Source organism: Tupaia chinensis, unplaced genomic scaffold (assembly GCF_000334495.1).
Source record: "Tupaia chinensis unplaced genomic scaffold, TupChi_1.0 Scaffold000586_1, whole genome shotgun sequence".
Classification (NCBI taxonomy): Eukaryota; Metazoa; Chordata; class Mammalia; order Scandentia; family Tupaiidae; genus Tupaia; species Tupaia belangeri.
This window is the reverse complement of record NW_006160102.1, coordinates 276,333-300,945: the sequence shown is the minus strand read 5'-3', so window position 1 is coordinate 300,945 and position 24,613 is coordinate 276,333. Positions and strand designations below refer to the sequence as shown.

General features: G+C 37.4%; 2 protein-coding genes and 1 pseudogene across 2 annotated transcripts; 1 reads left to right on the top strand and 2 right to left on the bottom strand.

The window, feature by feature from the left end:
* The first annotated feature begins 1,740 nt into the window (after positions 1-1,740).
* On the top strand, positions 1,741-4,648 carry LOC102475570 (olfactory receptor 1030-like; annotated as a pseudogene).
* Positions 4,649-4,928: 280 nt separating this feature from the next.
* On the bottom strand, positions 4,929-5,905 carry LOC102470066 (olfactory receptor 5M1-like). Its single transcript, XM_006158368.1, has 2 exons — positions 5,622-5,905; positions 4,929-5,553 (listed from the first exon to the last, which is right to left on the bottom strand). The coding sequence occupies exons 1-2, from the start codon at positions 5,903-5,905 to the stop codon at positions 4,929-4,931; spliced, it is 909 nt and encodes a 302-aa protein (XP_006158430.1).
* A 16,008-nt stretch (positions 5,906-21,913) lies between these two features.
* On the bottom strand, positions 21,914-22,834 carry LOC102475153 (olfactory receptor 1020). Its single transcript, XM_006158379.2, has one exon. The coding sequence runs from the start codon at positions 22,829-22,831 to the stop codon at positions 21,914-21,916; it is 918 nt and encodes a 305-aa protein (XP_006158441.1). The 5' UTR covers positions 22,832-22,834.
* Between the last annotated feature and the right edge of the window lie 1,779 nt (positions 22,835-24,613).

The following is a 24,613-nucleotide window of genomic DNA, read 5'->3' as shown; positions in this document are numbered from 1 at the left end:
GGGGGGGCGGGGAGGGCGGCTGGGCTGCGCGGGGGGGCGTGACCCCCCGCCCGCGTGCCCCCACCTCAGTGGGGGGACGCCGGCCAGGCCGTTCCCGGCGCGCAGCTGCGCTGGGGGGCGTGAGCCCCCACATAATGTGAATTTTTAAAATTTGTTTTTTAGCTAGAGGGCAGTTGTGCTCAAGAAAGAGGAAAATCATCACCCAGAAGGACATGGTCTTACCAATTTGGCAGGGGTGGGGAGAGAGAGAGGGCAATAAAGTAATGTTCTTTCTCATTTTAATGTTGAGTTCCATTGATAAAGTAGTTGTAGAACTGAAAACTGAGAGGGCAAATTAGTCCTTGTCCAAAGGTTCAAATCTTGATCCTTAGCAAATTGAGAGAAATCCATTTCAGGAAGTTCCAAATAGTCTCATCTGGAAGTTTCTAAGACTGTCAAAAGAGAAGGATGTTTTAGGTAGAAAGAGAAGTTGTAGAGGATCCACAAAGAGGCATTGCCTATTCTAAATGTCATTTTTCCTCTCCATTTCTCCACCTTGTCAGGATTTGGGGCATGTACACACATATTTTTCAAGCTGTGTGGTCTGGATACAAATCATGGTCAATTAGTGGGATGTGGCTTCTGATGCACTCAACCACTGCGCAGGAGGCTGGACCAATGTGATTTGTTTTTATACAAAGTTACTAGTGAGTGCTGGAGAATAGAACATTTTAGTGTGGAAGAAGGAAAAGCATTGCAGTAGCTTAGGTAAGAGAAAATGTTGTCTTAGACCTGACTAGTAGGGCGACATATTGACAGGTAGTTTTAAGATTTAGTATGTAGGCTCAGCAGGTAGCATGGTAGTTAAGGGAATAGACTCCCACATGGCTGATCATGGTTTGAGTCCTGGAACTGGTGGTTTACTTTCTCACTTTTCCTCTTTCTAGTGAGCACACATGACCTATAACAAAATAAAATAATAATAATAAATGAAAAAATAAATAATTCTTAAAAAAAACTTACTATGTAACATTGTGTAAATAAAACTACATGACTTTCTTATAGTTATAATTTAAGTTGTGAAGTTAAGGGCAGGAGATCATTTAAAACATAAATATGGAATACAAAGTAAGTTGGAGTATTGTGAGAGAAAAGGAAAAATATTTGTGAGGTGAAACTGAATATAGATGAAGAAACTATCTAAATTATCAATTGTTGATTTGGTATAAAGGTGCTGGGATGGACTGAATGCCAAGGGATCAGGAGATATTCTTTATGTGGGAGAGTAAGTAAAAAATGAGGAAGAAAGCAAATCTGAATGTATGTACAATTTAGTAGCCTCTCAAAAGTTTGTGGTTCCCTTATAAACTGAAAGTATGCCTTTGTTGGCAAAGGTAGAAACAATCTACAGATATCATCCATTCAACACATTTCCTGATCAAACGGTGGTATATGTGTTTGAGAAGCAGAGGTTCTGAAAGTCTCATTAGGGGCACCAAAGAGCTTCGTCAAATCCTATGTGTTAGCAGAGATCAGGTGGGGTTTACAAAGCATCATCACAGTAACTTAGTGCATGGAATTTAAAATCTCTTGTATTGCCTCTTTAATCAGCACTACAAATCACTTCAACACATGTATCAAAACTCTTCCATCTTTGTGTGAAATACTCTTTGTACTCTTTTCAAACCCATCGTGTTTCAGTGTTCATTGGTTTTAACACTTCTAAATTTGCACATTATATATATATATATATATACAAAGATGAAGACAGTTCTCAAACATAATGACATGGAGGCAACTGAATTTATCCCGCTGGGACTCTGACACGCCAGCCAGAGCTACAGCCCAGCCTTTGTCTGGTGTTACTCCTCATTTACCTCATCACCCTGCCCAGGACCTTTGTCTTGATTTTACAAACACCCATGTATTTTTTTCCCTCACCCACTTGGCATGTATGTGTGTAGTGTTTTATTTTTCCTATTTAACCACCTATTGGGTTTTAGCTTTTACTCACCAGAGAGACAGAGCAACAAAGAGGGAAAATGAGAAATAATCCCTCAGAGGGGATGGCCATACTGCAATCCTCTCTCCTTTATTACCGTTTGTGATTTAGAACACACTTGTAAACACATTCAACATGTTTTTCATGTCACTGGTTCTGGGACTTGAACCTCAGAGTCAGCCGTATGGTTTACAGCACCTTAACCACCACACCACTTGCTAACTACCACAATGAGATTTTTAATTCCACTAATGTCTTTCTTCAGATGTTTGTTAATTTCTTATCTGAGTAGAAGAACATTTCCTACACTGGGTGTCTGGACCAGTGTTTTGTTCTGATGACTCTGCTCTTTACTGAGTATTACATGCTGGGTGCCATGACCTATGACCAGTACATGCCAGTTTGCAATCCCCTACATTACAGCCCTAAATGTTCAGACTCGTTTGCATTTGACTGCTCACTTTCCCCTACATCTGGAGTTCAATGGTAGCTACAATGCAGGTAATATTGACCTCTTGTTTGTCCTTTTGTGGACCCAACACTATTAACCATTTCTACTGTGCTGCCCACCTCTCCTGATGTTGACATGTTCTGACACTTACATAAAGCAAACTGCCATGTTGGAGTCAGCAGGGATCAACCTCACAGGCTCCCTGCTCATCATCCTCATCTCCTACCTTTTCATTTTTATTATATGGATCTGATCTAGTGAAAGGCAGTTCACCTGTTGCTCCCACCTGACCACTGTCTCTATATTCTATGGGGTGTGTGCTCTCACCATAGAGACAGAGAGAGAGACAGAAAATGAGAAATCACCCCCTGGGGGTGTAATTCCTTCTCCTCTAGTCTCCTCTTGGGATCTTGAGCATGCATGCTCACACATTCAGCATGAATTTTAGTAAGTGAGGAGGAAAAGAACAAATATCTCTCTAAGACAGGCTGTCCCACTTTCCCTGCTGGAGCAGTAAACTCTGGGGTTAATTTTTAACACAGATCCCTCTTGAGCCTAGTTAATATTTCCTGTTTGTTTAGTTTCCATGTGGCATGGACAATCCTCCAATTTTGAAATATCCAGCAGATTCCTAACAAGAGAATACATACATAGCTAATATCTGGGGATTAATAGCTGATATTTTATCATTGTGGCATTGTGCCAAGTCCAGGACTCAAACTGTGGTCAATTACATTGGAGTCTAGTAACGTACCATCGCGCCATCTGTTGGTCCCCAAAGTGAATAATACTAAAGTACTAAATATTTAAGGCCATTTAACTAGACTTATGTATGTGTGTGTGTATATATATCATATATATTATACCATAAATATCATATATCATATACATATCATGCATATGTGATTTGTATGGAGCCATCTTCTTTACTAATAATACATTAAGAGTGATAATTATGTATTTTTTACATAGTCATTTATCAATTGAATTTATCATAACAAGTTTTTATTACTACTGAAAAAATCTAATCTAGAAACTAGTAAGTCACAGACATATTTTTGAACCAAAGTAAACATTGGTCTTATTGGTCTAATTGGCCATCCAGAAAGATACATACATATATAGTTCTTTGACTTTTGTTTCTGGGTATTCTCGGGTGTGCAGAAGTCAACTGAAAGATATAAATTTACTCCTAATAAGCTAGCCCTAAGTCATAGCTATTTCTCTGAAAAATATACCTGAAATGAAATTATGCAATAGTTAAATTGGATCCTTACCCTGGAAAAACATAATCAAATGTTGACATTTTATTTTCAAAACTGAGTAGCTTAGCTAGTATTTTTAAGTGGACAAATTTTTTTTCTCAATATTTGCATGATATAAGTTTTGGGAAATGTTTTAGAATTTAAAAACTATGGGGACCAGCAGTAGGTGTAATGGCTATGTTGCTGGAATCCACGTAGTCAACTGTGATTCGAGTCCCTGACCCAGTGGCTTAAGCTCATGCCAGGTGCATGTGTGTGCATGCCCAAGATCCCAAGAGGAGAATGGAGGAGAAGGAATTGTGGGGTGGCCATCCTCTCTGGGGGGTGATTTATCACTTTCTGTCTCTCTGTCTCTCTCTGTCTTTCTGGTGAGCATACATGCCCTATAGCAAAAAAACTCAAAAAAAAAAAAGAAAAGAAAAAGAAATTAAAAACTATGGACAATTTCTTTTTTAAAGTGTGGACAAAAGTGGTTATTTAAAATTTATTTTATTTTATTAATATCATTCTTTTTAAAGAATTATTTTATTTAGCTTTATTTATTTTAATTTGGCCAGAGATGGACAGAGTGAGAGAGAGAGAGAGGAAAGCAAGAAAGCAAGCCACGAGGTCCAGGTCAGCCAAGTGAGAATCCAGTGCCCTTAACCATCATGCCACCTGCCAGACCCTATCATTATTATTATTATTATTTATACATTTGATTGCTATAACACAATGGGTAATTCTTATGTTTAATTTTTTTGGCAACATAATCCCTATAATTTATTCAGGTGTCACAGCCTTCATTCTATATCAGACATTTAGTTACAAATTATTGAACTATTAAAAAAAAGTGTAAAACTAATCACTATTTGATTTTCAGTCTAGCTCTCTATAACACATTATTCACAGGAAATGGGTTTCCAGTGTGCCCATCAGATTAACTTAATTATAGGATTTACCTCTAATTGAGCAAAGACCTTAAATTATTATATTAAATTATTGAACATTAACTGATTCATGTTCAGACTTTATCTGTAATTTTTTAAAAATATTAACATGATATTTGCATGATATAAGATTTTAAATAAAACATTTTGCCCTAAAGATATTTATTTTGAGAAGAAATTACTGGAGAACTGAGAGTCTATGAGTTAACAGAATATATAACTATAGAGTAGTAGTAGTTTTATCCTTTTAAGGGGTTGACTAGGTCCCCACAGACACCTAGTGTGTACAAATGACCAGGTGCCTAAACTGCACTTTTGTGAAAGACTTTTCCCCTTATCACTTGATGCATGGCATGAATCACATCTTTGTTCCTTAGACTATAGATTAGTGGGTTCAACATTGGGCTCACAAAGGTATAAAAAACTGAAAATACTTTGGACTCTTCTAAAGATTTTTCTGAATGAGGCCTTAAGTACATGCAGAAGAGGGTTCCATAAAATATGGTGACCATTGTCAGATGGGAACTACAAGTGGAGAAGGCTTTGTGCCTTCCTTTAGCAGAACGGATTCTCATGATGGCTGCAAAAATGAAAAAGTAGGAGAGAAGAATGATGCAGAGAGAGCTTGAGAAAGTAAATCCAGCTACTATTAACATTGCCATCTTTTTGATGTAAGTGTCAGAGCAGGCCAGCATTAAGAGAGGAGGGTCAGCACAGTAGAAATGGTTGATTTCCAGGGAGCCACAGAAGGACAAGTGAAAAGTCAGCAGTGTCTGGGAGAGTCCATTGAGGAAGCCAAACACGTAAGGGACAGTGACGAGACAGACACAGACGTTCTTGGACATCCTGGAGCTGTAATGTAAAGGGCTACAGATGGCCACGTAGCGATCCAAGACTTTCAGACTTTCTATATCCTCATGGCTCAATCTTGGTAGATTATATATGTCCAGGGATTTGTCTATCTCATCCATATTATCTTGTTTCTTGGCATATACGCATAGGAGATGGTCTTCTGGCCCGAGAGGAAACTGCAGAGCATATTTGGAGTAATATTGGAAGAATAGCAAATGTCTACGAAGGAGAGGTGTCCGAGGAAGAAATACATGGGAGTTTGGAGGTGGGAGTTAGTTCTGATCAGCACAATCATGCACAGATTCCCTGCCAGTGTGATGAGGTAGATCACCAGGAACACCGCAAACAGGATCTTCTCTAGTGCTGGGTCCTCTGTGAGTCCCAAGAGAATGAACTCTGTCACTACAGTGAGGTTCTGGGAGGACATTTTCTGATCTGTTGGAAACTGTAAGGAACAAAGATGTAAGAATTTGTGATCCATGTTGTATGTCTATTTTCTTTTATCATTAATCATTTATTTTTCTGTCTGACATTTCTTCTTCTCTTTCAACAATCAGCAGGACCTCTCCAGTACATTGTTTCCCTATACCTCCGTGTTCCTTGTCTTTCTTTTCATATCTTACACATGTCCTGACACACATGCATACTTTGCCTCTCTCCAACTTTTCTTTCTTTCTCCCACTGGCATGCTTATATATAAATATACACTCATATGTTTACATATTCTTACACATTTTTTTCTATCTGTTTAGGAATCGCCACATTTTGCACCTTTTCAAACTTTGTGGAAATAAAGAAAGCAACGGTGAATTTTAAAATGAATATGAGCAGGTCATTTTCATCATTCAAAATGGATAGGGTCTCTGTAACTGTCATATCCCATTATTTTACACTTAAAAGAGAAGATGAATATTCATTATAGAATTTTCATGTAAAACTGGTAGTTGTCTGGTTTAGATTCATTCAGTGGACTTCATTCAGAGAAATTTTTCTCTTAATGTAAGTCTTAAAAAGATACAGAACAAGAATTGTTCTCTGTAAATTCATCCACTCAGTTATTCATATATGTCACAAAGCCTGAATTTTTTTATGCTAGTTTATGTAGTGGCAACATAAAAAATAACTTTCACTCTCATGGAGTATACATTGTATGGTAGAAAAACAGATTTTGAACACACAAAGTAACACACTGTACTATGAAGAACCATCAAGGCAGGACGTACTTAGATGGCTATGGAAGATATTTCTGAGAAGGTAGCAGTTAAACAGTAAATAAGCTGTGTAAGTCTGGGAAAGATCGTGGAGTTTTAAAAATTATTTTATTTAACTTTATTTATTCATTCATTTATTTATTTCAATTTGACCAGAAAGGGATAGAGAGAAAAAGAGAGAGAGAGAGAGAGAGAGAGAGAAAGCAATCTGCCAGGTCTGATACTCGAACCACAGTCGGCCATGGGGCAGTCCAGCCCCCTTAACCACCAAGCACCTGCCAGCTCCAAGACTGTGGATTTTTTTTTTTGGTTCCATTTTCTCTCATAAAAAATATTTGTTTAGGGATGAATGGATCATATTTAAATATTCCCTCAGCTTCCAGCCCAATTCACTTCTTTGATTATTTGGAAAAGTTTGACTATTAAAATTACTTCTTAAAACTGCATTGTTTAGGCAATAGCAGTTGGCATAATGGCTATGTCACTGGACTCCCTTGTAGTTGACTGCTGTTCAAATCCTGGACCCAGTGGCTTAAACTCACACTGGGTGTGTGTGCGTGCATGCCCAAGATCCAAGAGGAGAATGGAGGAGAAGGGATTTGGCCGTTATCATCCCCTGTGGGAGTTGATTTCTTGCTCTCTGTCTCTGTCTTTCTCTCTGTCTTTCTGGTGAGCGCACATGCCTTATAGCAAAATCCTCTTCATAATAAAAAAAAATTACATTATTTATTTGGTCCTCTTATATGTATATCCAAAGAGGTTGTATGTAATAATATTTATTTTTAAAGATTCAATGAAGTGCTAACATATGAATAGAAAAATCAGATGCAGGTCAAGCTGCAAAGCTGGAGTCATGTGACTGACCAGAGCTAGGATCAGCAGTAGACCTAAAAATGGCAGTTTCATATGTACACCAATGAAGGAACCACAGCAAGGTGAGACACTAAGGGTCTTTCTCTCTCTAGCTGTCTATCACACACACACACATACATGTGCACACACACGTGCATTCTTTCCCTGTCATGAAATAAAGAAACAGAAAAGTAAAAGTCAGGTGCAATCAATAAAAATGTTTTTCCATATATTATTTAAATAGTAATCACACAAAAATACAATACGTACGTTTAGTGATCAAATACAGAAAATCCCTTACCTGTAAATGTGGACTCATCATGTCTGGTAAAAACAAGGTGGGACCATTTATAATGTATCTCCTAATTATGTTCCATAGAGTATTGCAAAAATAGTTCTAAGGTGCCAATTAAACTATTCTATATTCCTCAAGGAAATAACCTTAATTCGATTCATTGAAGAGCTAGATTCTCCTTTGAGGCCAGGAGCCATATCTAACCTTTGTGTACTTGGCTTAGGGTAGGTGTGCAGAATAGCTATAACCCAAACAGGGAATTAAGCCATCACTTTCAATAATAAAGAAAGGGAAATATAAGAAGGTAAGTTTTGTGTTTTTAATACAGTAAAGACAAAGGAATTTCCATCAGAAGTCTTTAGTTTTTCTCTATAAACACTGAGGTAAGGTCATCTAATGAAAGCGAGGGGTTGGAAGGTGATAGCTGACAAATTTGAAGAAAGGGAAGACTTGAGAGTGTTTGAAAAAAAAAGTGACATAATCAATTAAAGAAAGACATACATATAAGAGCTGAAGGTGCTCTGCAGGATGGACATTATGATTTTTGCTGGACCTTATTTGCCTTATCAAGTAAATGCTATCAACCTACTTAGAATCCAAGACAAGTCTGAGAACCATTAATTTATAAAACTGATGATTAGTAGAATTGGTGATGTGAGACGAAGTTTGAAAATACAATATATACCATATCTATATACACACACATATATATGTATACACACATATGTATAAATATACACACACATATATGCACATGTATATCCTAAAGGGTTCTTGTACTAGCTAGAGCAAGACAGGGAGTAGGAAGAAGTGAGGAAGTACCCACCATTAAAAATGGTCACATCACAATCCCTTCTCTTTTTTCTATCTCCTTTTGGGATTTTGGGCATGTACACATAAGTCTGAAAAGTTTTTCAGGCTGCTAGGTCCAGGACTTGAACTGAAAAGTCTGTCATGTGAGATCCAGCTCAGATAACCACCAGGACACCAGGAGGACCTAGAATAATAATAATAAAAAAATTAACATTGGCTGTCATTTGATAAAGAATCTAGAAATACTTTTATTAGTCTACATCTTCCAGTGCACAGATAGTTCTATAGGTCAGTACAATCAAATGAATCAAGTGTAGCCTGCCAAGACAGAAGGCGTGCACTAATTTTATTAGATTTCATTTGATTTTTCTTTCTCTCGCTCTCTGTCTCTCTCTCTCTCTCTCTTTTTTTAAGAGATTTTTTTTGTTTAGGGCATGTGCTCATGCTAGAGAGAGAAAGTGAAGGGAAAGTGAGAAATCACCCCATGGTGGATGGCCATACCACAGTCCTTTCTCCTCCATTCTACCCCTGGGATATTGGGCATGCATGCAGACACACCCAGCATGAGTTTCAAGACATCAAGTCTGGAACTCAAAATGCAGTCAACCATGTGGGAGTCCAATATCACTATTTCATTTGCTGGCTCTAATTTTATTATATTTTGTTTTGTTTTGTTTATCATTATTATTTTATTTCAATTTCTTTTATACATTCAATATGTTATTTAGCTTGCAAAGTGAATACCCCAACATGTGTACATGTCTCACCAGTACAGTTGACAATAGTATAAAGTTATCTTCAACAGACAATAACCCATTTCTTTGTCCCATAATTGTCTTGCCTTTCTATTTTTCTCCTTAACATCCTTCCTCAGACCCAACGTCCTTCTTCACCCATCCTCTTCCCACACTCGATTTTATTAGATAGATTTCTAAATGATGAGTTATGCTGTGGAAAATCAGTTCATGGGATAAAGCTTATTTCAATGCAAAGATGTTTACATCATAAAATTTGAACATTTCTCATTTATTTTTTCCTCAAATTGAGGTGAAAAATATTCACCCCAATTTCTCTGTTTTATCTTGATTTTTTAGACAAATTAAAACAGTACTTCTTTTTAAATAACAGTCTAAGTAATTCCATGGAATGAAAGTTCTTTAAAAATTGTAAAACAGGTATTCTAAATTTCCTGATCATTTCATATGAACCTCCCCTTTCTTTACAAAGTAGGGGACAGATTTCAGACTACATTAAAATTGTCTGAAATATTTATTTATTTACTTATTCTATTTTACAATATATATTAATATACTACATTATTACATTGTAATGAACTTTAAGAATTATAAAAAAGCCTTTATTTTGTTTTGCTTGGAGAGGTTTTGCTTTAGGGCACGTGCGCTCACCAGAAAGACAGAGAGAGACAGAAAGTGAGAAATCACCCCCCAGAGGGATGACCATACCACAATCCCTTCTCTTCCATTCTCCTCTCAGGATCTTGGGCACACACGCTCATGAGCCTGGTGTGAGTTTAAGCCACCAGGTCTGGGACTCAAACCGTGGCTGACTACATGAGAGTCCAGTGACATAGCCATTATGCCAATTGCTGATCCTCAAAAAAGCTTTTTGAACCAGAAATAATGCTAGCTTAATAGTACCAAAATGAATATTAAAAAATAGTTACTTAGCTGTTTTAGACCAGAAAGGGTAAAGTATTGATTCTTTTTAGTATGGCATCACATGATCAAAACTCCACACTAAAAAGGAAATGTTGTTGCTTTTATTTTTTAAATAATTCTTTTATTTAACATTACTTATTTGTTTGTTTATTTTAATTTGACCAGAGAGGGACAGAGACAGAGAGAGAGACAAAGTGAGAATGCAAGCCACCAGGTCCAAAACATGAACCACAGTCGACCATATGGGAGTCCAGAGCCCTTAACCACCACACTACCTGCCGGCCCCATGTTGGTGCATTTATGTAGCAATGAATATGATTAGAAGACACAGACTCTGACTCAGTGTAAGATACTAACTCAAAGAGTTTTATTCATTCTTGTTTTCTTTTTTCCTAGAAAGGCTTCAGAAGGCTCTGTATGAATTTTTCTTGAAGAAATTCATTGCTAATTAATTCATTTTGCTTCAATTGTGGTACCAGAAGATATATACCTGCTACTGTTGCCAAATAACTGGCTATGTGAATGTCACTATGATTAGATAATTGGATCCATTTTCTTCCCTCCTGTAAGATTTTTACTTGTGTTTTCATGCTTATTGAACTGGTTATTTTTGTCGAAATGTTATAGCAGGTGTCTTAGTCTACTAGTGCTGATACAATAAAATATCTGAGAAAGAGCAACTTATGAAGAATATAAATTTATTTTTCGTAGTACTGGAGAGTAGAAGGTCTAAAATAAGATTATAGCAGGCTCAGTACCTGATGAAGGTCTAGTCTCTGTTTCAAGGATGGCACCTGGAATGCTGTGTTCTCTCATGGTTGAAGGCAGAAGGGAAAAAAGACCTACCTCCCTTCCTCCAACTCTTTTTTTTTTTTTTTTTGAGAGGTTTTAGCTATAGGGTATGTGCGCTCTCCAGAAAGACAGAGAGAGACAGAGAGACAGAAAGTGAGAAATCAATCCCCGGGGGGATGGTCACACTGCAATCCCTTCTCTCTATTCTCCTATCAGGATCTTTGCCACACACACGTACCCGGCGTGAGTTTAAGTCACCAGGTCTGGGACTTGAACCGTGGTCTACTAACATGGGGGGTCCAGCAACACAGCCATTATGCCAACTGCTGGTCCCCCTCCAACCCTTTTATAAAGTTGCTAATCTCATTTATGTAGGCAAAACTCTCACACCTAATTACTTCCTTCAAGCCCCACCTCTTAATTATCTTGTGTTGGGGATTAAGTTTCAACATAAATTTTGCAAAGGATGAAAATATTCAAACTGTAATATTTTTCCCCTGCCCCCCTCCAAATCCATGCCCTTCTCACATACAAAAGGCATTCATTTCATCACCATAGCCTCAAAATTCTTTATTCATTTCAATATGAACTTTAAAATATTAACTCTGCTCCCATAAATATTATCTAAATCATATATGGGTGATATTTAATGTGTGACTCTTCCTGAGGCAAATTTTCTCTGAAGCAGTAAGCCTGTAAAATCAAGCAAGTTATAAGGCTTCAAAATACAATGACAGGACAAGCATAGCATTGGCATTTCTATTGAAAAAGGGACAAAAAAGCAAATGTGCAGCAGACTGGGAAAACTACATCAAAATAGGTAGGTGGGCTTACCACAATCCCATATTTTGGACTCTGCTTCACAAACACAGTGCAAGTTCTCAGGTGGCTGCTGACTTATATGCTGAACTGCAAAAGGCACATTTAATTTTATTTTAGGATGAATTATAGAAATTTGACAGGTGACAGAAAATGGGAATTTACCACTCCATTTCCTCAGGCTCTGAAGGGCTTCCCTCCAGCCTCCTGCAGCGTAAGCATGGTGAAGGCTGAGATTCAGAATGGTCTGCAGCTGCGGTGAGATAAACAGCTCTCAGCTGCAGAGCCCAACTGACTGACCACTGGGAAATACAGTGTTTCAGTTTGATGGTCCACTTTGACATGGTCTGGGAATTCTCGGTGGTATAGAAAGCTCTGTGAGCACCTTTTCATCCCCAGAAAGGCAATGTGTGGATTTAGTTACGAGGCTGTCTTGCATTAGTTCTGGGAAGCTCAGCTTCTTGGTGCTCATGTGCATTCACTCTAGGCAATGTTTTCTTTAAACATTTATTTGGCCCCCTCCATTCTTTTGGGAATAGATGGTTTCAGATAGCTGCAAATATTTACATTTCTGTTGGAATTAACTTATTTCAAGTTAAAGGCATAACTTAAAATGGTTTTAGTGAGCTTATTTTTAATTGGGTAGAAAGAAAAACAAAAGACAATTCTGCCTTTAAATGTATGCTGCATGGTGTTTAATATTCTAGGAAGCATGGGATTTTAACTTGATTTGGGGCTCTTGAAATAATGGCTCAGTGAAAATATGCAGTTTAATGACTCTGTAAAGAGGCATTTCTTACAACTTTGATATTTGAATATATAAAACTTACCTCATAAGTTAATTCTAACTTTTATTCTCCTGAATTTTATTTTATTTCAATAGCCTATTTTATTTGCATGCATTTGTATTTTGACTGACCTATGGAATAGACATTAGGAAACATACAATTGAACAGAGCCAAATAAATAATGTTTTAGAAATGTGTTATCTTTTACATTCTCTTTATGCTATCCATAGTCAATTGAGATTGTTTGACCATGTAAGTGGTAAAATAGCATTTTTAAATGAACATATTTTAGGGTGCTTTAAATGAACATATTTTTAGTTTACACTTTTTAGAAAAATACTTTAGATAGAAAATATTCTTATGAAATTTGAAATAAACTTGGAAATTTTTTTGCACTATAATAAAATGAATTATACTGGAAAAAAAAAGACAAAATAAGCAAAAGAAAGGGAGTTATAGATTCCAAGTAATCCCAAAACACAACAAGGCAAAAATAAATTTTGAGGCTTTAAAACAATATTCTTCTTTGGGACCAACAGATGGCGGAGCAGTTATGTTGATGGACTATAACTGCGGATCTGGTGGCTTGAAAATCACCCAGGTGTGTGTGCATGTGCTTGCATGCCCAAGATCCCAGGAAGAGACTGGAGGAGAACGGATTGAAGTGTGATCTTCCCCACTGGGAGGTGATTTCTCCCTTTCCCTCTCACTTTCTTTGTCTCTCTCTCTTCCTGGTGAGCGAACATGCCCTAAGGCATAAATCTCTAAAAAAATAAAAACATTGTCTTTGACTTCATTTCCCACCTACTAGATGCACTTGGGTAGGGGTTGGGCCCCCATGCTCCAAGTGACCCTATCCTCATGGCTTTACTGGACATAGTTCATTGACAACTGTCACAGGTTGGAGTTGCACATTGGTGGCTCTATAGTCTTGGGACATCATGATTACATTAGGCATTATCCTTGCAGGGGCTCTCTGCAGTGGCTCTGTCCCCATTACTTTTCTGGGCACTGCCCTAATGGGTCTTTCCATGGTGGTCTTTGTGTGGGCCCTGAGGTTCTCCAAGTAATCCTCTGAAATCTGTGTGGGAGTAGCCACTAACTCACAACTCGTGCACTCTGCAAACCTACAGGGTTAGAGCCACATGGATATTGCCAGGGTTTATAACCTGTACCTTCCACAGGAGCTGTCATTTGTAGATTACACTGCACCTGGGCCTGCTGCCACATCTGGTACCACCTGGACAACAGGTGGGATGGCCAAAGAGCTCTGTGCTAGAATGTGAGAAGCAGAGACTTAAGGGGACATGGGGCCCTTCCTTGGAAATGGCTTTTCCCTGAAGGATCTGGTACTGTGAACCTGTAACGAGAAGAGCAGCACCAATAATCTTTAAGTGCCTTTGGGGTTATTCTTCCTTTGGATAAATAGTAACTGGATTCCTGCTATCCATACTAACTTCCTATCAAAGTTTTGCTTGGTCACACAATTAGTGTTTTTGTTTTTTGCTTGCTAGTTTTTTTGTTTTTTTGTTTGTTTGTTTTTTCCAAATAGGATTTTATATTTATAATTTAGCCAAGCTGAGAATTTTTCAAATCTTTATATTCTGTGACTGGTGTGAGTTTTAAGCCACCGGGTCCGGGACGCGAACCACGGTCAACTACATGGGAGTCCAGAGATATTGCCATTACACTAACTGCTGGTTCCCACCTGTCATGTTTTACGCCCTGAGTTCAGGACTGGAACTGTGGTCGACCATGTGGGAATCCAGTGCCTTAGTCACCACGCCACCTGCTGGGACCAGCAATAATATCTTTAGAAAGTTTAAAAAATATATATTAATCATAAAAGTACACATTTTTATGTCATCAAATTTTAAAACATGCAGTCTTCCAAACATTATTAGAGTATTAAAAAGATGAGATGCAGAATGGGAAAAATATTCACATTATGTAATACAGAGAAAAAAATGTGTTCAAAATATAGAGCAATGAGCAATCTCTTTAATTCACTAGTCAAAATATAAGCAGTACCTCTTTAAAATATTGAAAGTATGAGCAAATACTTGACAAGAGAATCATGACTTACAAATAAACATGTGAATAGAGTTTTGACATCTATAATGGTCAAGGAAATTCACAATGGCATTCTACATGATATAACAAAGATTCTTTCCTTGACCAAACTCTAGCCAGATTCCTCTAAATCCTGCATGGACTGGACTTCACCCTTAACCTATGAATAGATACTCCTAACAGCTCAAGGGCACATCCCTGGGATGGCCTACTCCCCTTAAAGTATCTTCCTAAGAAAAATGAAGGCTACTAAAAGAATTTACTATTTGTTCCAAGTAAAACCTAAAGATAGGGCGTCTGTTCTCAATCTTTGTAGAATGGCTGGACTCTAACTTCTATAAATGCTAGTTAGTATACCCACATGGGTTTCACATGGGCCAACCTCTCCTTTGCACTTACCATTTTTCACTTTCCTGACTTCATTGAGCCCTGTCCATCTCTTCCCTAGTCCCTCATTCTTTCCTTAAAATGTCCAGTAATTTCTATAAAAATTGAAGTTGAATTCAGTTCACACTATAGTCTTTTCTTTATTGCAATAGCATATTTTTAATTAGAATTTGCCCTTACTGTTCTAACTAGTGTCTGTATTTCTTTATATTAGACCTATTCAATATTTCATACCTGCTTATATGGTATGAATTTTTTAAAACTGAAAATAAAAAGATCAACAATCATAACATAGAGCAACAGAAAATCTCATAATACATTACCTGATGAAGTATAAATCAATTCTACCATGTTGGAAAACTAGCAGTTTCTTATAAAATGTCTTATAAAGTTACAGTTCCCTGTAAATCTATAACATAGTAATTCTGTCAAGTATTTATTCACTAGAAAACAATACATCCACATGGAGGTGCAAGTCTTTGTTAGCAGGTACATAGGTTAATGAAATTGTGACATAGCTATATATTAGAAGTAAAAGTAAACAAACTGCTGATAGCAACTCCAATCAATCCAAAGCACATTATGTAGAGAGAAAATTAGCTTCCTGAATGGAAGAGCAATGACATTCCAAGAAAACTCCAGAAAAATAATAAGAACACAAACAGAATTTGTGAAAAGTCAACTTTTTCAGACTTAGAAATTAACCAAAGACCCAGAGCAATTCTACAAGAAAAATCTCTAGTCTTGGTGCTATGGTTTGAATGTGTTTTGTTTGTTTGTTGGTTGGTTGGTTTTAGAGACAGACATAAAGTGAGAAATTACCTCCCTTCTCCTCTATTCTCCTCTTGGGATTTTAGGCATGCATGCACACACACTCAGCATGCATTTTAATCTACTGGGTCTAGGACTCAAATCACGGTCTACTACATGGAAGTTTAGCTGTGTAGCCATTATGCCATCTGTTGGTTCCAGTTTGAGTTGGTCCTAGTTTGAATGCTTTTGTTCACTTAAAATTGTTACGAGGAAACCTAACCCTAAATATGAGTGTGTTAGAGATAGAAACTTTGGAAGGTGATTAGGTCATGAGAGCAGAACTTCTAAATTGGGTTCAGTGTCCTTACAAAAGAGGCCGCGTAGGGAACCAGCAGTTAGCGTAATGGCTATGTCACTGGACTCCAATGTAGTCGACCGCGGTTCGCGTCCTGGACCCGGTGGCTTAAAAACTCACGCCGGGCACGTATGTGTGCGTGCCCAAGATCCTGAGAGGAGAATAGAGGAGAAGGGATTGCGGTGTGACCATCCCCTCTGGGGAGTGATTTCTCGCTTTCTGTCTCTATGTCTCTCTCTGTCTGGCGAGTGCACGCGCCCTATAGCGAAAACATCTCAAAAAAAAAAAAAAAAGAGGCCCTGTAGAGATCTCTAGCCCCTTGCAAGTGAAGATTTAGCTAGAAGGCATCAACTCTGAACCAGAGAAAAGGTCCTCATGAGTCACTGAATATGCCATCAGATTGATCTAGGATCTCTGAGCCCCTGGAACTGTGGTAAATAATGTGTTTGTTTATGAGCTGCACACTTTATGGTGTTTTTAATAAGAGCCTGAATAGACTAAAGTACTTGCTAAGAGCAGAGATCTTTGTGGCACTCTTGGTTACGCTAATGTGGAAGCATTACTCCCCTGCCACACCGTAATCTTGCAATCCAGAATTGAATGCATGGCTGTACACCTACAGTTGTCAAACTTTATTAAAATTTCTAATTTGTGTAATTAAATATGCTTGCATACATTTAATTTAAAGGTATATTTTACCTTTTCTCAGTCAAGCAGATTAAATGATTAGGTTTTTTTTTTTTTTTTTTAACATTTTTTGGTATAGGGTGAGTTTGTTTGCCAGAGAGACAGAAAGCGAGAAATCACCCCCCAGAGGGGTGGTCATGTTATAATCATTTCTTCTCCATTCTCCTCTCAGGATCTTGGGCATGCATGCACATATACCCAGTGGGAGTTTTAAGCTGCTGAGTCCAGGACTCAAACCTCAGTGGACTACACAGGAGTCCAGTGAAGTACCCATTATGCTATCTGCTTGTCCCTATTTATTAGATTTTTAATCTTGAGATGATGATAAAAGGAAGGAAGAAAGGAAGGAAAAGAAAAAGAGACACAATCTTCGGGACTCCTCTATCTTATATTATTACAGAACAGAGTTTTAATTTAATACTAAAAGCTAAGACCTTTCTAAAAACCATTATTTTGCCTAGAATTTTTTGTTTTCATTTTTAACAACTGACTCAATTAGGATATCCATAAACTAGCCGGTTTATCTATTTTCTCTTTAGTATAAAGTCAGCTTAAAGTAAATTAAATGAGCTGAAATAAAATAAAATTATAAGGAAAAGGAAAAAAGCAGGGAATATATATTTTAGATGAAGAATTTTAGGTAGTAAAGACATCAAAGCAAATATTTATGGGCTTTCTCTATGCAGTTGGAGACAAAAAAAGTTTACCTTGGCTGACAAGAAACTTACTTATCTAAATCCTATGTGTCACATAAATTACATACAAATTGCAAAGTCTGAGTATTAAGTATACTGAATGATCAGTGTAATAAGCAAAGCAGTATATTTTTTATTCAGGTGGTATGACAGAAGCAGAAAGGAGAAAACTCATGAAGTCATCAAACATAGGAAAACAAACAAACAAACAGGAGCTGCACTATTAAGGTTTAGCCTAAAATTCAGGTCTCTGTGATGCCTCTGACTTGATTTTTTTTCTGGTCTTCTACTATAGAATGATGGCCTAACTGCTAATTTAATACAAAAAGTTACGTGTAATTTTTACATACTGAGAAACTCCTGGCTTTTGATTTTGAATTTTAAAATATTAGATACGCACAGCAATCAGGTTTAGTAAAATGAAAAGTAATGACTGTTAGGGGCCAGTAGGTGGTGTAGTGGTTAAGGTGCTGGGCCCCCACATGACTGAACCAGGTTTGAACTCCAGACCTAGTAGCTTGAGAATCACACAGGGTACATTTTCAAAGTCCCAGGAGGAGAATGGAGGAGGAGTGATAGAGACATGTCCATTCTCCCTGGAGGGTGATTTTTTATTTTCTGTCTCACTATCTTTCTCTGTTTCTCTCTGGCATATGGCAAAAATTTAAGCAAAATAAAAAAAGGGAATGATTGCTATACTATTAGTTGGGAGAATGCTGATCAGGTCATTATGTGAAAAACAATTCAAATCAATCACTTTTAGGTAGCTTTGTACCCATGGCGCAAAATATATTGGTCATGTCTTTTTCTGTTGCAGAATTCTGTGCAGTGGAATAGCCACTTTGCAAATGTTCATTAAAAAAGAGGCCCACCACAAATAGCATCACATGGGAAAACATTTAATTTATTAACTAATAAAGGTAATAGTAATTTTAATATCTTTTTGAATTTTCTGAGTTTTTTTTTCCCCCCTAGGCTTTTGCCATAGAGCACATGGGCTTGCTGGAGAAAGAGAAGTAGTGAGAAGGGAAAGTGAGAATCACTGACTAGCCTAAGAGTTTGTTAATTTAAAATAGTGAGTAAGGAAGGCATGTCATTTTACTGAATAAATGTAGAGTAAATGGTAGTAGCTAGCTACACAGCAAGAGCTCCTGGTGTAATTTTTACCCTAATATAAACACACAGACACAGATATTTTACATGCATGTGGTATTTGAGCCAGTTTTGACAATAGCAGTATTTTTTTTTTTGAGTGGTTTTTGCCATAGGGCGCATGCGCTAGCCAGCCAGACAGACAGAGACAGAGAGACAGAAAGTGAGAAATCACCCCCCAGGGGGGATGGCCATGCCGCAATCCCATCTCTTCCATTCTCTCCTTGGGATCTTGGGCATGCACACACAAATGCCCAGCATGAGTTTTAAGCCACCGGGTCTGGAACTCAAACCATGGTCAACTACATGGGAGTCCAGTGACACAGCCATTACGCTAACTGCTGGTCCCCTGCATTAGCAATATTTTCTAAAAAGAAGCAGTCTTGCTTGTATTGCATTCACGCTGAAAACAGGTAAAGTTCCAAACATCATGTGAAAATCCTGAGAAAGTAAATTAGTTCATCTATTTTGCAAGACAGGAAATGAGAAATAGAGAGAGAAAGAGAGAGAGACAGGGAACACTGAGGATTAGTCCAAATTCCAGGTCTAAGGACCAGCAGTTAGTGTAATGGCTAAGTTGTTGGACTCCAACATAGTCAATGGCGGTTCGCGTCCTGGACCCGGTGGCTTAAAACTCACGCCAGGCACGTGTGCATGCGTGCACAAGATTCTGAGAGGAGAATGGAGGAGAAGGGATTGTGGTGTGGTCATCCCCCCTGGGAGGGTGATTTCTCGCTTTCTTCTGTTTCTCTGTCTTTTTGGCAAGCCCACGCGTCCTATGGTTAAAAATATTTAAAAAATTAAAAAAAAAAAAAAACAAGAAAACAAATTCCAGGTCTATGTTAGTTTGAATTAACTTTCTGTCCCTTCATAGAAAGTATGGAATCTTCTATCATCACAGGTCAGATTCACATTTACCTTATGTAAAATAAAATAGAAGATATTGAAGTATGATTGGTTTATTCAACTGTCTGGTTTCAGACACGACAGGAAAATTGGCTTTAAAAAGAATAAAACACTTTCTGACAGATAATGGAACCACATATAAGAACTTTCCATTTTTAACATTGTCTTTTTAAAAATTGAGGTTACTGGGGGCCAATGGGTGGCATGGTGGTTAAAGTGCTTGCCTCCCACATGACTAGCCACAGTTCGAGTCCCAGACCTGGTGGCTTTCTCTCTCTCTCTCTCTCTCTCTCTCTCTCTCTCTCTCTTTGGTGAGTGCACATGCCCTATAGAAAATTTTACAAAAATAATAATAATTGTTTAAAAAATTAAATACATAGTTCTTTAAACATAAATCAATAAATTAAAATTGAGATTTTGAATACTTTCGGCCCCAGATGCTAGCGACATTTTTTCTGCCTTCAGTTGGAATTATTCTCTTTCTTTTTTTTTTTTTTTAATTTTGCCCACCTATTTTCCCCTTGACAATATCCCAAACAGGATCCTGATATCACAATCTATCCCTGATCTTCACTCAGTCCCAATCATGGGCTAGCAGGTGCACAGTGTGCTCATAAAGTCTCTGAACTTGAACCAGGAATTTCCCCATGTGATATTGCCTTGAATAGAACCATATGTTACTACTATGCTGTTAACTAGCTTCACAATTATTACTTCTGAATTGTAAAACTAGGAAAGAACGGATATATAAAGGTGCACATAAACAGGCTTCTTTTATTACAGAGTTATGAGACTGTGTTAGGAAACATTATACTGGATAGTTTTCATTGTTTCTATGACTGAGAGCTGATTAGAGTTATAGTATCTGCTGAATCACAGAAATGGACATATGTGACCATCTTCTTTGGAAAGGAAAAAGGAGAGTCAGGGAAATCATAAAGGAGATCATTTTTTGTGCTATGTCTTGAAACGTGAAGATCCAGAAAAAGAATGATGAGAGTTCGTGAGTCAAACCACTGGCTACATAAGAAAATTATGTGTTTTTAATATGCAAGTTCTAAAAAGTAAAATAAAGGAGGATAATATTGTAAGATTTAAGTTCAATTCCTCATCAAAAACCATACAGTGCAAAGGAAAGCAAAATTATTCCTTCAGCTTTTTAAAATGATTTCCATTTGGATGACAATAAGTCTTCTGATGAATGATATGTATTAGGATCATACAAAGTATATTTTATCCCATCCCAATCAGTTGAACACTTATTGTTCACACTTACATAGTTACTAACTGTAAAGCAAATTCAGTTTTGCTGGGAAAAATATGTCAGCTAAAATTACCACGCAGATAAACTGAAAGTTTTGAGCTTACTTAACTCAAGCTGCAGCTACCAGTAAAATAGATATGTATGGTTATTTGCCAAGAAATTAGGAAAAGATGTTCATCTTGCCCTAGTTCTTCAAGGATAAACTGCTTAACTATGCAAAGATAAATAATCTGAACATGTTATATTCAATAATTATACATAATACCTCGTTCTTAAGCCCAGAAACTTCCACTCCATAACTCTGGAGGTTCTTGCTCTGTGTTTTAGCCTACTATTTTTAAACCTGTAGTTTGCTTCCATTATTCCCTCAGGATTCTAGATTTCATGCTCCGATTAAAAGTATCTGACTTGAGTACTTCTCCAAGAACTAAGTTATGATGTTTCTCTCTGGTTGTCTGGAGGGGAGACATAGTGTCTGAGTCCAACCTAGACATCTTCTGGCTCAGAATACTCCACATTACTTCTCTCCTAGAAATTCAACTACCATTCAATCAAGAAGCCCTAAAGCCCAGTAGAAGATGCAACCAACCCTTTTGTCACTCAGTCTTTCTCTGTCTCAGTTATTTCTATATTAGAACTTATACTGATGATCAAGGTGTCAAAATGTGGTATTTAGTTACTTTTTTAGCTTTTAGGTTTTATGGAATATGTACATTTTATAAAGGGCCATGGTATTATCCAAGATGTTTAGAACATATGGCCCAACTCCACTCTCAGTAAAAACCTCATAACAGAATGAAAAGCAACCAAGATGAATACAAGCAGATTTTGTCATTTCTATTTTCCCTTAGAGTCCTGAAATTCCATGTCTGGTGATTCTAAATGCAGAAGGAAAACAAGAACATTTTACAAACTTACAATTTACAAATTTTGTGTATGGAAGCTTTGACCTCCTTGTTTCTCAGACTATAGATGAGAGGATTCAACATGGGAATGACCACAGTGTAAAACACAGACACCACTTTGTCCTGGTCCATTGAGTAGCTGGAGCTGGGGCGCAAATACATGAACAAGATTGTCCCAAAAAATATGGTGACTGCCAACAAGTGGGAAGCACAGGTAGAAAAGGCTTTGTGTCTTCCTTCTGCAGAATGGATCTTCAAGATGGCAAGGAGAATGTAGAAGTAGGAAATGAGAATCATGAGGAGACAACTGAGTTCATTGAAACTGGCAAAAGCAAAAATAACAATCTCATTGATATGTGTGTCAGAACAGGATAGTTTCAGGAGGGGTGGGGTGTCACAGAAAAAGTGATTGATGACGTTCGAGTGGCAGAAGGACAGCCGGAAGGTGAAGCCCGTGTGAATGGCAGCATTAATAAAGCCTGCGAGGTACGTAGCCAACACCAGGAGGACATTGAGATGGGGGGACATCATGACAGTGTAAAGAAGGGGCTTACAAATGGCTACATAACGGCCATACGCCATCACAGCCAACAGGAAGCCCTCAATGCCAGCGAAGGACCCAAAGAAGAAGAATTGAGTGGCACATTCATTAAATGAAATAACTGGGTTTTTTGCCCAGAAATTTACCAACATTTTAGGCACAATGACTGAAGAATAACAGAAGTCGACAAGGGATAAGTTGCTAAGGAAAAAGTACATCGGTGTGTGGAGGTGAGAGTCAATCTTGATTAACAGGATCATACCGAGATTTCCAAAAACGGTGATCATATAGATGACTGAAAACACCACAAAAAGAAGACACTGAAGTTCTGGATGATTCCTGAATCCTAGGAGAATGAATTCGGTCACTGTTGTGTGATTGTTCATCCCTTTGTCTCAGAATGGATGATTCATTTGCTGGGATAGGAGAGAAATCAATGAAATAAAGTGTACAAAAAAATGATCTGAAAATCAAGTAGTTTATTCCATGCTGTAATATTATTCCTAAATTATTTTGAGAACATGTGTATTAAAACTCCATAATTGCAGTAAAGAAGGAAAAAAATTCCTTATGAAATCTCAGTAACCCATTTTATTACAATGAATACATTTAACCGTGTGTGTGTGTGTGTGTGTGTGTGTGTGTGTGTGTGACCTTTGATGATTGAAACTTACCTTTATTTTACCATAGCCTCCTATTTTTTTAAAGAGCTTTTTGCTTTAGGGCATATACACTCACCGGAAAGAGTTGAAAGAGAGAGAGAGAGAGAGAGAGAGGGAGAGAGAGACAATGATAGGGAAAGTTTGAAATCACCATCCAGGGGGAATTGCCATGCAGCAATCCCTTCTCCTCTATTTTCTCATAATCTTGGGCTTGCTTGTACACATGCTTAATGTGATTTTCAGGCCACCGGGTATGAGACTTGAACCGTGGTCAACTGTGTGTGAGTCCAGTGACATAATCAATATGTCATCTTCTAGCCCTAAATGCTACCCTGTTTACCAGCATGTTTCTCTTCCTCCTCTGAGTCTACTGACTTCACCACCCATAAATACGTTTGTTTGCATTCCCTTTCCCTTGACAATTAAATGTATTGACATAGTTGAATATATTTATTGTATTCAATTCCACTTTTCCTGTTTCTCTCTGAAGGCCACACTAATCATCCCATAGAAACTACTCTTTCGAATTCATCACTTCATTACTAAATTCAGTGCTCAATTCTCAGTTCTTAATCTTCTTGATCTATCTGTAACATTTGATATTGTTGATTGCTTACTACTCTTTAAATAGTTCATATTTCAGGACACCAAACTCTGTTTTTTTCTCTCCTACCCATTGGTTTTCTCCTTCTCAGTTTTCTTCTTTGTTTTCTTCCCTGGTCCTTGATATTAGAATAGCTCAGTACTCAGCCCTTAATCCAAGTTTTTCTTCTATTTAAACTCTGATATTATTCAGTCTTACAGTCTTAAATACCATTTACATGTTTACTACTCTTGAATTTATATGTTCTACCCTAAGCTCTTTTCCAAATTTAGGCTTATCATTCAAATGTTTACTTAAAAAAATTTCCAAAAGGCACATGTGCTTGCAAGAGAGAGAGGGAAACTTAGAAATCACCCCCTAAAGGGCATAACCATACTGCAAAGTCTTCTCAACTTCTCCTCTACACTTTTGGCATTTGGGACATGCCTGATGTGTTTTTCAATCAACTGAGTCTGGGACTCAAACTGTACAATCACCTATGTGAAATCCAATTTCCTTAACCAGCATGTTATAAGAGACTCTGTTACTTACTTATACTTCACAAAGATACTAAGTAACAATTTGACATAATTTAAGACCTTATATTGTTCTTAATATATTCAGATAAAAATAAACACACATAACTATTACAGAAATTATATCACCTCTTTCTCACATACTCCAAAACCAATCCATTAGATAGTTCTTTTGATTCTGTATCCGTAAGCCAACTACCTCCTACCGTATTTATTTCTATCACTAGCTAGTTCCAAGCCAACATCATGTTTCACTTAGATTACTGTGATAGTACTTTCTTTTTTAAAAAAGAATTATTTAATTTTATTTATTCAGTCATTTTATTTTTAATTTGACCAGACACACACACACACACACACACACACACACACACACACACACACAGA

Coding starts and splice junctions, on each gene's coding strand:
- LOC102475153 (XM_006158379.2), bottom strand. CDS start 22,831: ATGAACAATCACACAACAGTGACCGAATTCATTCTCCTAGGATTCAGG.
- LOC102470066 (XM_006158368.1), bottom strand. CDS start 5,905: ATGTCCTCCCAGAACCTCACTGTAGTGACAGAGTTCATTCTCTTGGGA. Junction 5,554..5,621: donor CAGAAGACCATCTCCTATGC/GTATATGCCAAG, acceptor TAATCTACCAAG/ATTGAGCCATGAGGATATAG.